At 40.5% G+C, this 18,102-nt stretch overlaps 1 protein-coding gene across 5 annotated transcripts in view; it reads left to right on the top strand.

Annotated features, from left to right (window-relative positions):
* The window catches only part of LOC138763967 (dihydropyrimidine dehydrogenase [NADP(+)]-like), a 1,056,199-nt gene that overhangs the window by 603,825 nt on the left and 434,272 nt on the right, over positions 1-18,102 (top strand). For all 5 annotated transcript variants that reach the window (XR_011357924.1, XM_069939063.1, XM_069939065.1 and 2 more), the window contains exon 13: positions 3,996-4,211. Coding sequence is in view for 4 of the 5 variants with exons in the window: in XM_069939063.1 (XP_069795164.1) it covers positions 3,996-4,211 (216 nt within the window). In the remaining variant the exon portion in view is untranslated. The remainder of the gene's footprint in view (positions 1-3,995; positions 4,212-18,102) is intronic.

Below are 18,102 nucleotides of genomic sequence, written 5' to 3' on the forward strand. Positions count from 1 at the left end.
GTGAGAGTAGGAGATTTTAATTGTCCACATATTGATTGGGATGATAATACAGTAAGTGGATCAGCAAGTTTGCAGATGACATAAGATTGGAGGTGTTGTGGACAGCGAAGGAGGTTTTCAAAGCTTGCTGGAAAAGTGGGCTGAAAAATGCCAGATGGAATTTAATGCAGATAAGTGTGACATGTTCGATTTTGGAAGGACAGACCAAGGAAGGACATACACAGTGAAAGGTAGCGTACTGAGGACTGTGGTTGAACAGAGGGATCTGGGAATACAGATACTTAATCCCCTGAGAGTGGTGTCACAGGTGGATAGTGTTTTGGCTATTCATGCTATTTATTATTGCATGCAGTATATATTCCATTAATTTACATTGTTGGTGCCATTTTCACCAGTTTTTTTATTTCTATTTACTGCACTCCTGCATTCCTCAATCGTGTTTTTATTTTACAACTCTCTCTGTGTCCTTTCTTATCTTCTGCCCTGAATTTTCCCTTCCTTCCTTCTTCATCTCATCCACTCAACATTTCTTTTCATCTTCTCTCCCCACACCCCCCCCCGCCCCCAAGTTATTTAGGTTGGCCTTCATAAATCAAAGTATTGAGTGAAGGAGCTGGGATGTTATGGTTAAAGTTGTTCAAGACATTAGCAAGGTTGTGGTGGCCCACAATTGCGGAGATCGGGCCAGCACATCGCGCGGCAGCAGGCACAGACAGAGATCGATAAAGCGACTCCCAGGACAATGAACCGGCAGGGGTAGAAGCTGGGCCAGCCTCAGACCAACATCCATAAAATGGTGTTGGTCAAGCTGCCCAGCTAACTCAGCAGAAACAGGCTGGGGAAGAAGGGCATTAATATGCATAGATGTTCCCGCCCACTATTGTTATTCATACGGCTGACTCAGTCAATCAGCAAAAATGGCGGGAACTTGATCAGTATAAAAGCAGCCTTTCCAGCCCTAATACAAGAGTGATCTTAACCTGCCACACTGTGTGTGTGTGTGTGTGTGTGTGTGTGTGTGCGTTTCTTTGTAGTGGTCAGCTACAAGGCCAAATTTGAAGTATTGTGTGAAATTTTGTTCACCTAACTACAGGAAAGCTATCATAAGATAGAAATAGTGCAGAGAATATTTACTAGGATGTTGCCCGAACTTCAGGAACGGAGTTACGGGGAAATGTTCAACAGGCTAGGACTTTAATCCCTGGAGTGTAGAAGAATGAGGGGAGATTAAGTAGAGGTTTTTAAAATTCTGACTGATATAGAAAGGGTAAATGTAGGCTTTTTCCACTGAGGATAGGCGAGATACAAACCAGAAGACATGGATTAAGTGAAAGGGGTAAAGTTTATGGGGAAATTCATCCACAGAGAGCTGTTGGAGTGTGGAAGGAGCAGACAGCTGAGGTAGTGAAAACAGGGTCAATTTTAACAATTATGAAGAATTTGGGCAGGAACATGGATGGGAGAGGTATGGAAGGCTATGGACTGGGTGCAGGTCAGTGGGATGAGGCATAAAAATGGTTTGGCGCAGACTAGAAGGGCCGAAGGGGCCTGATTCTGTGCTGTAATGTTCAATGGTTCTATGGTAAGAAGTGCAGCATGAATCCAAAGCACTAAAGCTGAATTGAATACAGTGGTCCTGCCTTTTGATTTTTGTAAGATGTCCAATGATTTATGGAAATACACTCTGGCACATTTTGAGCACTGCAGTTGAATTTAGCATAAAGGGTTCACATTCAGGTGATTGATGACATAAGATATGGTCCTAACATTGGCTTTAAGAGCAATGCTATCAGAATGTTGTAATTCCCCATGAGTTTTTAGGGAGAGCAGAAAGTAAAAGCTGTGATAGGAGTGTAATGTGTATACTGGTGTGGATTCTCCATCCACATGTTCAAACAACCTCTTTCTCTTCAAGGGTGTATGTTTTCTTTTCCTCAATATTGTTTTTAAATTATGTTCTCCTGCTTAGCAAAGTTATTTGAAGAATATTAGGCTGAAAGTGCCAAAAAAGCAAAGATAAAGTCATTGGTACACACGACAAATCTCTGAATATTAGCCCAGGGCTCAGTCAGATGACGGAATCCAAATCCAGCTCTTTTGAGTTAAGAGCTTGAGGCAAAAATATCCAATCCAATTCTCAACATCGGATAGAGTTTAATGTTTTTAATAATTATAATTCAGAAGAGAGGAATAGGTTATATTATTTAAATATAGATATAAATTTAAACATACAGCACTGTAACAGGCCCTTTTGGCCTACAAGCCCGTGCCATCCAATTAACCTATAAACCCCCCCCCCCCCCCCCAGTATGTTTTTGAATGGTGGGAGGAAACCAGAGCCTCCAGGGAAAACCCATGCAGACACAGGGAGAATGTACAACTCCTTACGGAGAATGTGGGATTTGAACCCAAGTGCTGCGCTAACAGCTTCGCTAACTGTGCTGCCCTGCTACGTTAACCGTGCTAGTTTTATGAAATATCAAAATTTGATTGCGCTGTTATGGAACATAGAATTTTAAAGCACAGTACAGGCTTTTTGCCTCACACTATTGTGTTGACCTAATAACCTAAATACTGCTGAGAATTTCTCCATTGTACAACCCTTGATTTTTCTCAGCTGCATGCACTGATCTAATAGACTTTTAAAATATCCTATTGTGCATGCCTTGACCACCGTTATATTTATGTATTTATATTTGACATTAGAAATTTTAGTCATTAAGGAAGGGAAAGGGCGCAGAAAAATTTTTCAGATTGCATTTTTAATTGTTGCTAGTAGTTTGATAGCGAGCTTGTCCAGTTTCAGTTATAGTGATAACAAGGTAGCTAATGTGGGAAATAGTAAATATATAAAAGTGCTGGAGAAACTCAGCAGACCCCCGCAGCGTCCATAAGAGGTAAATGTTTTAGGCCTGATCCCTTTGTCAAGGTATGCACCAAAAGCATGCTGGTGTCTAAATAAAACAGTGGTAGGAGGAGGGTGGAAGAGGCAGGAGGTGGAGCACAGGCTAACAGCTAAGTGTTTGTGGATTGGAGGGCAGGGAGTAGTGGAGATGGAGGTATAGAGAGAGAGAGAGGAGGGGAGAGAGAGAGAAGGGGTAGGTCAAACTGTATATATGGAATATTCAGAAAGGAATAATAAGCATGTAAAAATTTATACATGATTTAAAAGAAAATTACATTTTCACCAGATACCAAAATATAATGTTGTTTGTTCATTTCTGTTGTATTTCAGGGAAGGTATGGTAACAGTTACATGCAATTAAAAGAGGGTAAATGTCAGGGAGATGGGGAGTGCCAGGTTGGTGGACTGTGGACTTTGGGGTGGTGGGGGAGGGGGGCATTCATTTTAATGATTTGTTTAGCAAAGGTTGACATTTCTTTCAGCTTCCTCCTTCATAACTCTACAGGAGTCTAAAGATATTCAGCATCTGACATTCTGATGCTCTGTAATCAATTCTGGATAGATTGAAAGATGCATCACATTTTGGACTTTAAAACATTGAAACAAACCAATGATAGATCATGCAGCTTTAAATGTGGATATTAACAATACTGCAAAAATATATCGAGTGCATTGATATAGTAATTCTGCTGTGAGTAATTTGAAATTGGAACAGCCAGCATTGTTTAGACTGTACATAAGATGATGGGTTAATGAATATTTAAATATTAGCATAACACAGCTTGATACAGTTAAATTCAGTCTGCAGAAGATAAATTGGAAATTTCCGATCATAAATGGAGTATCATACCTGTGATGGTGTATTATAATTTATCTATGGCTAGTTGAAAAAAGACTCCATTTACATAAATGTCAGCTCTTTCAGGAGTAAAGGAACATCCATTATTTAGTCTAGACTGTTATGGTCTTTTTATGGGAGTTAGCAAGAATTTGCATTGTAAACTAAACATTTAAATTTAACAATTTCAAAACCAGATATTATGAAATTGATTAATAGAATATTCTTTCTAATTTTTTTTAAAATTTGCAGGCGTTATATGGTTGTCTGGTTCCTGAGGATCCTGAACTACCTCTTTTCTGCACACCTATTGATCTCGTTGATATTAGTGTGGAGGTGGCTGGTTTGAAGTTTCTGAATCCTTTTGGCTTAGCAAGTGCAGCTCCAACAACGAATGCTGCAATGATTCGAAGGGCTTTTGAGGCAGGCTGGGCCTTTGCTCTGACCAAAACATTCTCTCTTGATAAGGTAAGATGTAAAAGTAAGAGAATAGCTTGCAAATTGTTCATACTGTACTAATAATAACATGCAACATTATGTGACAATGGAATCATTTATGATGGACTAGGGTTTTTTAAAATATATTTTCCTGTAAATATTTAAGGTGAATAACTTCATCAACTTTATTTTTTCAAGACTGTCCATCCATGTTATTTTGGAGTTTAAATCCAAAGTTACCATTTTCAATGTAAATTTGTGTCAGCTTAGAGTTTAACAAGAGTATATATGGGATGGCTGTATTAGCCTAGTGGTTAGCACAATGACTGGGACTCAAATCTCTGCTGTCTGTAAGGAGTTTGTACTTATGCCCTGTGTCTGTGTGAGTTTCCTCTGGATGCTCTAGTTTCCTCCCATCCTTCCAAAAAATTACTTTACATGGCTGGATTTTACTGTCCAAAAGGTGATGGAAGCAAGTTAAATAGATACAATTAAGAGAGTAGTTGTTAAATACTTACCAAAAATTGAAAGAGCAGGAGAAACAGCCAGTTAAGCACAATGGCCTTGCGTGTTGTATCATTCAATTTGTCTGGCTACAAAAATGGAACCAGCAAAGTGGATAAGAAAAGCAGATACTCTTTTGCAATTACTTTAATTACCATAAGTTACATTGTCAATGTCAAGAGAGTAGATGCATTAACATCAGTAATACTTAAAATGAATATTTCTAGGTAACCAGAATGATTAACTGCAAATGTGTACATTAAAACGATCCTTGATCAGAAAGGAGAATAAGTCTTCTTCTGCAAGATTGCTCTTCAGTTTTTTTTCTTAAAAAAAAGTTGTATTTAATTTGGTTCTGCCAACAGAGTTAAGAACAGGATACACTCCATACATTGGAGTTGAAACTCAGTGGGAAAGTCCCAATTAGGATATTATTATATATTTTAAAATTCATTATTTAGTGAAAGACAAGCATTAAAACAATTTTAAGACAATCCATTTAAAAGAAAGTTTCTTCAAATCAAGTTCTAAAGAGGTTTTCTTCAATGTTCCAAGTTCTCTTAACCACCAGTAGTTAGCCTAGCAGTTGCGATCTTCACATTCCTCTACAAAAGACATAGCATATTCAACATTCTTCCAGCTACAGTGAAGTATTGCTGCTCAGTGAATAGATCTAACAGCGATGGAACATTATGAGAGAGGACTCCAAGATCATCAAGTTTATGTCAAATGGGAGTAAAATGCTACCCACTGGAGACATTTACCAAATGTTAAACTTACATTTAGACATTCAGCATGGTAACAGGCCCTTTCAGCCCATACCACCCAAATACACCAATTAACACCCAAGATATTTTTAAAGGGTAGGAGGAAACCTGAGCATATGGAGGAAACTCACACAAACACAAGGAGACAGTGCGGAATTTGAACCCAGGTTGCAGGTGCTGTAATAGCTTTGTGGTAACCACTATGTTCGGTGTCTGGAGTGTGGGGCTGTCAAGATTCTCTCAACGTTTAGCGAGGTGCACCTTGATGGAAATTGCCAGAGTATGGAGTAATTCTCAATGAATGCAATCCATAATGACTAGACTTTAGAATGGCCTGCAATGTAGGCAAATACTCCTATGAACTACAGGGAAAGTGGTGAATCTTTGTTTAGGAATATATCCAATGAGCAAAGAGCAGAAAATTGGAAGATGTGGCAAAGTTCAAGGCCAGCAGTCTTGAAAAATCTTAGGCTGGAAAGCTAAGAGTGTTATTTAGAGTTCAAGCATCCAGCAACCTAGGGCAACCAGCAAAGAAATAATTAAGTAAGAAATTTGCATGTTTAAAATTGGCATGCCTTGCCGTTAGTTCACCGATCACAGAACTCAAGCAACCAGAAAATTAACTATCTGGCATCCACCTATCCCCATAGGTGCCAGTTACCAAGGGGTTTACTGCAGTTGATAAGAAAAAACAGCATCAAGAAGAATCAGAGGTCGATATTGGGAATTGAAAGTTGTTAATGGATGATGGGGGCTACAGGTATTAAATTGGGTGCTCATCAGTTTGGAGTCAAGCTTCCACTGCGTTAGTTTATGAGGATGGCGCCTATCCCCCCAAAAATTATTTTTTTGTAAGTGGAGGGAGGTTTTTAGGATTGGCTGGAAAATTTAAAGAGAGGCAGACCAGGGTTCGGTGGTGGGGGGGTCACATAAGTGGGAAATAATTGTGCAAAGCACGTCATGATGACGTACTCACTGGAAACCTGCCAGATGTTCCATAGGCAATCTAACACAGCTTTGTTCAGAGTGAAGAGTTTGTTTTTCAATTTATCACTTAGAAAACACTGACACAGAGGGTTAGTCCAGTAGCCTTTGCTTCGTTGCCTCTGGTGTCTTGTTTTATTTCTTGGTGACCAGAAACATATTTAGCATACAATTTGTAATGTTCAGGAATGAGTTAGTCGACAAAGTGTTATAAAATTTGATAATTTCTTCCTCCACCCGGTGTACATTAACTCAACCTTTCTAATGTCAGATTTTATGCCAATAGATTTCGATTGCTTTTATTGTACCTATTTTGCCCAACACTTTGTATAATTTCTGTGTTGACCACCCTAATTATACTCTCCAATCTGGTTTGGTATCATACACATATATAGTAATTGCACTAAATTTCGGAATGCTAAATTTGAACCACTACTGAAACCTGAGGCACACTGAACAGCACTGAAACTTTAGGCATTAATCATTCAGTCTCCAAGTCTTTTAGTTTGTTCATTGCTAACATGTACCTCTACTCTATTCACTCCATAACTCAACTAGAACCCAGAAGATGGGGACATTAATCGGATGGTTTTGAATTCAAATAATTGAATAAGCCATGAAATCCTTTAAAAAAAAATCTTAAATTTAATTTAATTTAGACATACAGCATGGTAACAAGCCCTTCCGGCCCACGAGCCCATGCCACCCAATTATGCCCAAATAACTTACAACTCTGGTACGTTTTGAATGGTGAGCCTGGAGGAAACCCATGCCAAAAATGGGGAGAATGTACAAATTCCTTAAAGACAGCCCCAAATTCAAACTCCAGTCGCTGGTGCTGTAACAGAGTTGCACTAACCGCTACGCTAACAGTGTCACCCATGAAAATATAACTATGAGATGACAAAACTGATGCAAAAACCCACTTGTTCTCCAAAGTCCCTGCAGGGACAGGAATCTGCTGTCCTAGTGAAATCTTACCTACACGAAACTCCAGACCCACGAATATGATTAATATCTGTTTATGGCCAATTAAGAATTGTCATTCAATTGTAAACAATGTGGCACTCAACATGCACCAAAACAATGCCCAGTCTATGGAAAAGTCTGTGACATGTGCAAAGGACAGAATCACTATGCAAAACAACATTTTTCCAAAGGGAAGCAAAACAGAAGTGAAAGTCTGCAGACTATAGAAGAAACTGCCCTCAGTGATATCTTCTTCGTGGGCATGGTAGCACAGGAAGGTTTCAAACTAACAGACATTGAACATGAACAGAGTTGAGCAGGACAAGTGGACGGTGCCATTACATGCAGATAGAGCAGACATTCCTTTCAAGCTGGACACAGGAACAAAGGCCTATTTGATTTTTCAGCGTGACATCAGGGCAACGAAGATAAAGCTGCACATCCATCCAAATTTTGTTCAGCTCAAGGCATTCAATAGACAGCACATTGATGAGAAAGGAATATGTAGACTCTAGGTGAATGTTAAAAGTAAAGAACACCACCTCATATTTGTAGTAGTCCCAGATGGACATGCCAAACTGCTTGGTAACAAAGCATGATAAAACGTGCGCCAAGTCAAGAGGGTGTACCAAAGTGGGGGGTCCACAGAATGAGTGTGTGTCACAAAGAAGAATGGTAACCTACACGTGTACATGAACCCAAAAGACTTGAAAGCAAATATAAAGAGGGAACATTATCAGGTTTCAACCAGGGATGAAATCACAAGTGAGATGGCCAATCCAAAGCTTTTCGCCAATTTAGATGCATCCCAGGGCTTCTGGGAATTAAAACTGCATGAAGATTGCACAAAATATTGTACAATCAATACATTGTTTGGCTGATTCTCCTGTTTAATGAAGCCTTTTGGAATTTTATCAATTTCTGAAGTGATCCATTGGACAATGGAGCACATCATAGAAGGTATAAATGTGATGACATGGTCCTATGGGAAATCCACATAAGAACAACACAACGAGAGGCTCATCAAAATGCTACAAAACATCCAGAAGTATAGATTAAAGCTAAACAGAGCAAAATGTCAATTTAGGTGAAGAAAATCACCTTTTTGGGAGATGAGCTGTTAGAGGCAGGTGAAAGCAAGTCGAGAGATGCCCAGACCCACAGTCAAAAAGGGCTGTGGAATGACCAATTTCATTGGTAAATTCATATCAAACCTGTCTTCCAAAACAATGTACCTGAGGGAGTTGCTACATGACAAATGGGCATTCAAGTGGACAGCCAACTATGAGGAAGAATGGGGATAAGTGAAGACCATTCTAGCTACAGAACCAGTGCTTTTGACTTTCTTTGACCCATCCAGAAAGACAAAAAAAAATCTACGGATGCTTCAAAAGATGGACTAGGTGCTGAACTATATCAGGCTCTGGGAGAAAGTTGGAGGCTAGTTGCATGCACGTCAAGGACGATGACCGCCTCTGAATGTCAATAGGCGCAGATAGAGCAAGCGTGTCAATGGACTTGAAAACTACAGCTATATGTATAATCTACCAACATTCGTGGCAGAGACAGACCACAAGCCATTAATAGCCATAATCAAGAAAAACCACAGTGACATGTCACCGCGAATCCAAAGACTGACGATGAAGCTACAACGTAATGATTTTGAATTGGTGTACACACCAGGGAAACTTATTGGGCTGATGCAGTGTCCAGGGCAATGACACCAAGTGAAGCACACAATAAGCGATCCATAGAGCCAAATGTAAATATCCATGTTAACCTGATCACTGAATCTCAGTCACTGGGAAACGGCTAAAAAGGGTGCATGAGGGGCACAGTGGAATGGAAAAATGCAAGAGGAGGGCCAGAACTGCTGCTTATTAGCCAGGGATAAATGCTGACATTCTCAGAATGGTCTCAAGCTGTGAAACATCACACAAACCAGCCAAAGGAACCCATGACCATCACTGACTTACCAGAGGAGCCATGGAAGAAAGTTGGGACTAATCTGTTCCACCTGGATGGAAATAATTACCTGCAGGTTCTTGTCCATCTATCGAACTATCCTGAGATGGTGCTACTTCCCAACATGTCTGCTGCCTGTGTGATCGGAGACATAAAATTGATCTTTGCAAGACATGGGATTCCTCAAATCATCTACAGTGACAATGGACCATGCTACAGTTATGGAGAATTCTGAAACTTTGCAGAAAAGTATAATTTTCAACATGTCCTCTGCACCCACAGTCAAACGGTAAAGCAGAGAGTCAAACAGCTGCTCAAGAAAACACAATTCAGTAGCTCAGATCCTTATCTAACTCTGTTGAATTACTGCACTTCACCTCTTTTACATGGCATATTGCTGAACTCCTGATGGGATGTAGACTACACACCTTTCCCTATTCTGCAGACCCAAACAAGAACAGAGATGTCAAACAGAAACAAAAACATCTGCAAAAGAGACAAAAAGCAAACTATGACAAGACAGCAGGAAGCTTGGGGCCACTGGCACAACACAACACAGTGAGACTCAAGAGATTCCAGCACCTAGGACAAGAAGGCCACTCTTCTGGAGGATGTAATCCCCAGATCCTACACTGTCAGAACAGAGGGTGGTCAAATACTGAGGAGGAGTCTGCTGAAAACATAAATGACACTGCAAGAACAGACAAATGCAGAAGCTCCAGCCAGCACAGCAGCGGAGAAAACACCACCAGTGGTAGACTTTAGTAGACCAGCAGAGCCGACATGTACATTTGTAGAGAAGGCCCACATGCAATATCAAAGCACCTGACAGGCTGAATCTCTAAAACAGTGGTTCTCAATCTTTTTTCTTTCACTTACATACCACATTAAGTAATCCGTATGCCATCGGTGCTCTGTGATTAATAAGGGATTTCTCAAGTGGGAAAGTTGAGAGCCACTGCTCTAGACGAAATTGTTACTGAGAAAAATTGTCACTGACTCATTTCCTTTGGAGTTATGAAACCGTGCACATAACGAGTCAATTAGGTACAATTAAAACAGGGGTTTTCAAACCTTTTCTTTCCACCCACATACCACCTTAAGCAATCCTTTACTAATAACAGAGCACCTATGGCATAGGGAATAATTAAATTGCTATGTGAGTGGAAAGAAAAAGGTTGAGAACCACAGCTCTAACTTTAAATTCAAATTAATAAATACTGAATTATCGTGTAATGTTGCTCGATTGAACATCTTCAGGAAAAGGGATGTGGTGATTGGGAGTCGGTGATCCTCCTGACCACAAGAGGGTGCCATAGATGGAATGTTCCACCTCAGGTTAGATTCACAAAATAGATGTATCTCATAAGGTCTTGAGTTGATAAAATACAAAAGAACAGGTGTCTTTATCCCAAAAACATCGCACATGTGACTTCACGGTGTTCCACTTGGTGCTCCAGTTTCAACCCACATCCTAAAGGTGTGCGTTTCTGTAGGGCACTTTAAACTATTCCCTAATGTACATACGAGTGATAGAATCTGGGAGGAGTTGCTGGAAATGTGTGAAAAATAAAATTGGATGAATGTAAGATTCGTGTAAATAGATGCTTTATCCTATTCATGTATTCCATACTGTGACTGTATTGGGAGAAGTGCTTTCTGACTTTTCTTGATGAAATGGCTTAGTTCTAATTTTTAAAACAGTTTACTATTTTGTTCACAATTCTTCCCTGTTAAGAACTAATTTATCTGTGTTTGCCCCTTTGAATACTTTTAACACTTCAAATATTATACTGTGGCATTTATGCAAAATACACCAGCTGCAAGGGACACGGTCAATTTTGAGAAGGTGAAATTACAATGAAGTTTCCATGCAAGTAAATCCAAGTAAGCCTGAACATTAAACTACTCATGAATCAGCATAATCAAGAGAAGGATTGGAAGGAAATGAGCTACTCTTCAACTATTAAACTAATTGAACTATGGCAGAACAGGGCACATCAAATGACTGATTTAATACTCTTGGTCTTACTTTTAAATTGGTTTCACTCAGTTGGCCACTGCAGTCTCCAATTAACTAATTACTACAGCAGAGCCAAACACACCTGTGTGACTTCAATTAAATACTGATGGTCACAGATCATGTATATCAAGGTCAAAGCAACAGAATTAAATTAAACTTATCCAAAAGTAATTTGTTGAAGAAGCAGAATAAACAAACTTAGATGAGGATTTGATCTACAGGTGGTCAGGTCATCTGAACAAAGTCTGCATACAATGTGAGAAATACCCATGAACAGCAACAATTAGCAGGCTCTTGTCATTCTGACCTGAAGCAATGGTCATGGCCAATTTTGTGAACTTAAGCTGCTTTGAAGATGTAAAAGGCTGTATAGTCCTGGACTGCTCTGGGCACACTCCAACCAGATGGCATTAACATCAACTTCTCTGGTTTGAGTAAGGCCTTCTGGATCTCTCCCTTTCTCGATCCTCATGTCTCCGTTCTTCCAGCTCTTCATTCTTTGAACAATACCCTTCCCCCAATCAAGTCTCAGCTTTTTCCATCCTGCCCTCTTGCCTGTAGTGTAATCCTCCCCTGCCCCTTCTTCCCTCCTCCCCTCCCACCTTTTTATTCAGACACCAGCCTGCTCTCTGCTCATACCTTGAGGAAGGGCTTGGGCTCAAAACCCTGGTTATATATCTTTTCTTCCTGATGCTGTGTTTCTTGTCAAGTTTTTCCAGCATTTTTGAGTTGTATTTTACTACAATTACAGCATCTGCTGACTGTTGTTTCCACTGCAGTCCTTGGAATCTAGAACACACTGCAGGAGGAACTCCCGACTGGGTGGGGAATTGTTGACATTTTGGGTTGTTACCCTTCATCTTTGATGGAATGAGTTGTTAAATCAGTGTTAAAGATGGTTAAAAATTTCAGATGAAGGTGATTTGGGCACAGCTCATTTTCTGATTATTGTGACGCTATGTTTGATCCGTCAATGTCAGATGTTTGGCAGAAACCTTTCCTTTATGTTCAGGAAGATGCAACAGTGCCTAGGCTTCTTTAGGAGGTTAAGGAGGGCAAGAGTACCGGCCCATATCTTGACAACTTTTATAAGCGTGTCTGTCTGGTTCTAAATGTTGACATAGCCGACTGGTGGTTGTGGGGATGAGCTCCCACTGCTACACAAATGCTCTTCATGGTGTGCATCTCAAGCTGGTTCTGGTAGCCAATTCCAACTCCTGGCCTTCGTGTGTGGTATAGTTCTTAAGCCTGGCAGAGCTGTTCTCTTTGACAGGAGAAGGGGCAAAGGCAGGCTACTTGGCCCCTTGAAACTAGTTTCTCTGGGCAGATAGGGTTTGTTAACCAGAGATGGTAACTCCTCGAAGAGAGGGAAAACTCTGATTTCAAACCTTGTGGCTACACCCGTTTACAGGAAAGGGTTTGGGAGTAAGCCGCAAGGTAACATCCAGAGTTGGAGTCCTGAAGGTGGCTGGCTGATGTACCCAGCACTGGCACGGCAACTCCTGCCATGCACCTGGCACCAAGCTGCATCAATTTCTGTCATTTCATTAGAATAGAGAGAGGGACTCCCACTGCATGGGCAACAGACAGATCTCCTTGTCAACTCTACCCTGGCTTGCGCCCTGGAGAGGCCACTGCAGCTAGCAGAGGCTCAGTACCTGTAGTCAACCATGACCAACGAAGGCCACGTATGTCTGGCTCCATCACTGTATGGTATAATATCTGCAAAACATTGGATTAGAAGTCAATACGGAGGATCATCAAAATGGCCAAGAAGATCACTGGGGTCTTCCCTTCCTGTATGAAAATATTTACTGGGAGTGTGGCTTAAATAAGATTGAAAGAAATTCCATCCAGCAGACCGTATCTTTGATCAACTGTCATCTAGTAGGAGGTACGGGAGCATCAAAACTAGGGTGGCCAGGCTGGGAAATAGTTTCTTCCCTCAGGATGTGAGATTGATGAACAATATTCTGTAACTGAATAAATTATCCAAAAATATTTATTTCTGTCATATCCTGACTCCTTTAACTATCCATCTCCATTCCTTCTGACTGCCCATTCCCCAAGCTGGTCCAAGTGACATTCCCCAACTCTCTCTGATGACCTCCACTAACTATCCACACAGGCCCCTCTGAACACATATTTCCAAAGATGTGGAAAGTAACAAGGTATCAGGATGAACGCAGGGCAGGAGACCAACATGCCCATCAGGAAGAATGGTGTGGAAGTACTGCCACAGAGTTCCTCAAATCCTGCAGCATGTAACTGCTAGATTAGGTCTGAGGCAGGGAGGGAGGAAGAACAAGGGATATTTTTTTTTAATGTATGACATATGACAAAGTAACAGGCTCTTCTGGTCCATGAGCCCATGCTGCCCATTTACACTGAAATGACCTATAACCCCAGTGTGTGTTTTTTTTTTGAAAGGTGTTAGGAAAGCCAGAGCACCTGGAGGAAACCTAGACAGACACGGGAAGAAAATGCAAACACTTTCTGACAGTGCCAGATTCTAACCCAGGTCGCTGGTGCTGGAACAGTGTTGTACTAACCACTACGCTAACTGGGCTGCCCTAAACTAGACAACCTGGAACAGATGCATTGGTCCATGATCTCTTCGAAAGAGGGACCACCATGCAGATCCTCATGGAGACACAGCTCTGTTGTTATACTGTGGAATTGTCGGTGTGATAATGCTTAATGGGGTAGACGTTGAAGAGGTCAAAAGTGAGCATGTTTGAGACATGGTGTAGTTATAGCAGCAACATTCAGTAACGTCATCATCTGCTGCAGCCCTCATTCCACCATTAACCTCAAACCCACAGCATGAACCCCAATGTAAAGGCCATGTCAAGAGCAACAGTGGACATATCTCAAAATGAGATGCAAGTGAAGTTACAACTATGCTAAACAACATGAAAAGCACCAAGCAATCACACGACCAATGAATCAAAGCTCTGGCATCCTACTATGTCACAGTAACTGCTTCTTGTTTTTCGGTTTTATTGGTCTGGAAGTGAGCCCACCCCAATTACTTATGCCTCATTTGGGGCAGATGCGGTACTGACATTTTCCAGCTGGAAGCTTGGTGATCTTTTCTTCAGCTAATTAAGTAATGGAAATTGATTGGTTTTTTTTCAGGAGGATTTGGGCCAATTAAAAACAAGAAATTAAGAATAACAGGTGTGGATAAGTTTGAGTAAATGCAGAGTATTGAGAGAGGAAATGTGTTAAGAAGAAATAACCAATGGAAGCTGGTAAGTGAGGCTTGACTACTGATTAGGAACGGGCTCCTGGCAAATATATAGTCAGGGTCAAAAAATAACTTCAAGGTTGCCAGTGATGCCTGCTTTGCATCAATAACGTACATTGTTGAATCTTGTTGCAAACTTAGTGTCATGACTCTGTCTCAGTTCAAGGTAATTAAATTCACAAGTAACATCAAGTCAAAGTATCCCTTGCACTCCAAGGGTACAGCCAAGATAGATCAGGTAAGTTTGTTGGAAGCACAAACAGGGAACATTCAGAGTACAATGTGCAGAAAGTGAAACGAGGTGGTATGTACACCGTGAATGTGATTAAACTTCTCTGGGATAGGAGTTGAAAGGGATGCTGGAGTGTTGAAAAATCACCTTGTCTAAATTGTACGAGGGAGGAATAATCATAGCTAGCGGGTTGGTTTGGATTATTGCAAAATGGTTAAGCTGAAATCCCAAGTGCTCATGCTGAAGCTGAACAATGCCTTGGGCAGACCATACCAGGAGTGTGTACTCGTACCTGAAACGGAGGGCCAGCTGAGCCCTTAAAGCAATCTATCTGCTCTGCAGTGTCACAGCAGAACATTATGAATCCCCTTAAGGTCTGTTTACAAATTCCAAAAAAAATTCTGGCCATAAAAGGTATGAAAATGTTGCTTCTTAACAGCAAATGGCTTTTTTTTTTCTGCACTAACTCAATAACTGGTCTCTTACCACTGCAGTTTTAGTCCACTCAGTACATCGCTTGATTTCCTATTATTGTATCAGTGACCATTCTTTTGAAATGTGTTCTTAAAACAGAATGCTATCTCCAGTGATTTTTGGAAGGATATTAAATAATGGCTTTCAATTGAGAATTTTGTGTGTGTATGTTTATTAAATGGCTAGATTTTGAACGGGAAAGGACAAAGAGCAGGGAAGAGGGCTGATTGGATCATCTTTCACGTGGCCATGATGTTGAGAGTTTATTGTAATATGCAGAAGTACAACGTACAGCTGTACCTAAATTCTTGCTGCTGCTATAAAGCACGTGAAACGCAAAAAAAAAAACATTTTTTTTTTTAAATTACATTTTATGACTCCTTGTGTTAATTAATCCTCTGGAAATTAACATGTATAAATCCCCTGACTTTTCAGTCTTTGTGTTGTGAAAATGTTATCCCTTCGTCTGTCTCACCTTTTGTCATTTGTTGCAAAATTAGAAGATGCGACTATTTAAAAGAGAATAAATGAAATTGCGAAAAGTGTAAATTAACCGATAAAGATGTGTTTTCCTGCTTTACATTTTTACTATTTGTGGTTTGATTTGGTTACTGCTTATCATGTTGGTTGGCATTCAGGTTGATGGTGTGTAGTGTTTTGATCCTGGTGGGTGGGTGGGTGGGTGGATTTAAGGTAGTAAAATTAAGACCATGTATGACAGTAGAATCATAGACTATTACAGCACAGAAATTGACCCTTCAGTCCTTCTAGTCTGTGCCAAACCATTTCAATGCTTAGTTCCACTGACCTGCACCCAGTCCATAGCCTTCCCATCCATGTACCTATCGAAATTCTTCTTAAATGTTAAAATTGAGCTCGCATTCACCACTTCAGTTGGCAGCTTGTTCTACACTTCCACCACTCTCTGTGGGATGAAGTTCCCCCTCGTGATCACCTTAAACCTTTCCCCTTTCACTTTTAACCCATGTCCTCTGATTTGTACCTTCAGTTGAAAAAGCCTACCTACAAATATTTTGTGTTGACCTCTCATAATTTCAAATGGCTCTATCAAATCCACCCTCCTTCTTCTACACTCCAGGGAATGAAGTCCAAACCTGTTTAACCTTTCCCTGTAACATCCTAGTAAATCTTCTCTGCACTCTTTCTATCTTATTGCCAATCTTTTTGTGATTGTAATTCATAATTAAAAGTGCTGGAGAAACTCAGCAGGTCCACAGCATCCATGGGAGGCAAAGATATTTAAAGTTTTGGGCCTGAACCCTTTTCTGAACTAATTTGAGTTAAATCCCATTGGTCATCTATGAGATATCCATTCAGTCCAGGTACTGTACCAGTTAAAAGCCTTTCCCAATAGAATTTCTGTAATTCACCTTTTAAAACAGAGGCATTATTTTGTACTCTCTCTGGCCATTATTCCCATTGGTGTATGACCGTCAGCATTCCTCACCCATTGTATCATTTCTATTTCCACACGCCTTGCCTTAAAAAACATGTAAAATCAAATCTTCCTTAGCATTGCAACATAAGTTTCGTACCTGTCACCAGTTGGTTTGAACATCCTATCAACCTGTGCATTTGGCTGTGTGTCATCTATCATTGGGAATATGGCAGTTCTGCACTCTCTTCCATAATTATATGTCTCTTTCAGCATCAATGTGGCTGTTCCTGACATGCCTCCCACCGTCCCTGACAGTTTTGCAACAACAACTTGAATATATAAACAGTGATCCACCCTTCTTTGCGCCATGGTGATTTCGCACAGGCTTATCAAATTATTTGACGCCAACCCACATCCTGTGTTAGGACCAGTAAAGAATTTTTTTGAATTCTATCTCAAAATATGAAAGAACATAGGAAGTAGGAACAGGAGTAGGCCAAAAATGGCCCATCGAGCCTGCTCCACCATTCAATACGATCATGGCTGATCTAATTTATGACCTAACTCCACCTACCTGCCTTCTCCCCATATCCCCTAATTCCTCTATCATGTAAAAATTTATCTAACCGAATTTTAAATACGTTTAATGAGGCAGCCTCAACCACTTCCCTGGTTAGAGAATTCCAAACATTCACTACTCTCTGGGAAAAACTATTTTTCCTCATCTCTGTCCTAAATCTACTCCCCTGAATCTTGAGACTGTGACCTCTTGTTTTAGTTTCCCTGGCCAGCTCAAAAAACCTTCCTATATCTATCCTATCCATACCTTCCATAATCCTATATGTTTCTATAAGATCTCCTCTCATTCTTCTGAACTCGAGCGAATACAATCCTAGATTATTTAATCTTTCATCATAAGTTAACCCCTTCATCCCAGGGATCAACCTAGTAAACCTCCTCTGGACCGTCTCCAAAGCTAGTATATCCTTCCTCAAATATGGAGACCAGAACTGGACACAGTACTCCAGGTGCGGTCTCACCTTACCTCCCTACTTCTGAATTCAATTCCTCTAGTGATGAAGGCCAACGTTCAATTTGCCTTCTTAATAACCTGCTGCACCTGCAACCTAACTTTTTTGTGATTCATGCACGTACTCCAAGTCCCTCTGCACTACAGCATGCTGTAGTTTTTCACCCTTTAAATAATATTCAGCTCTTTTATTTTTCTTGCCAAAGTGGATAACCTCACACTTACTAACATTGTACTCCATCTGCCAGACCTTTGCCCACTCATCCAGCTTAACTATATCCCTCTGCAGACTCTCCACATCCTCATTACAATTTTCTCTTC

This window comes from Narcine bancroftii, chromosome 5 (genome assembly GCF_036971445.1).
Source record: "Narcine bancroftii isolate sNarBan1 chromosome 5, sNarBan1.hap1, whole genome shotgun sequence".
Lineage (NCBI taxonomy): Eukaryota > Metazoa > Chordata > Chondrichthyes > Torpediniformes > Narcinidae > Narcine > Narcine bancroftii.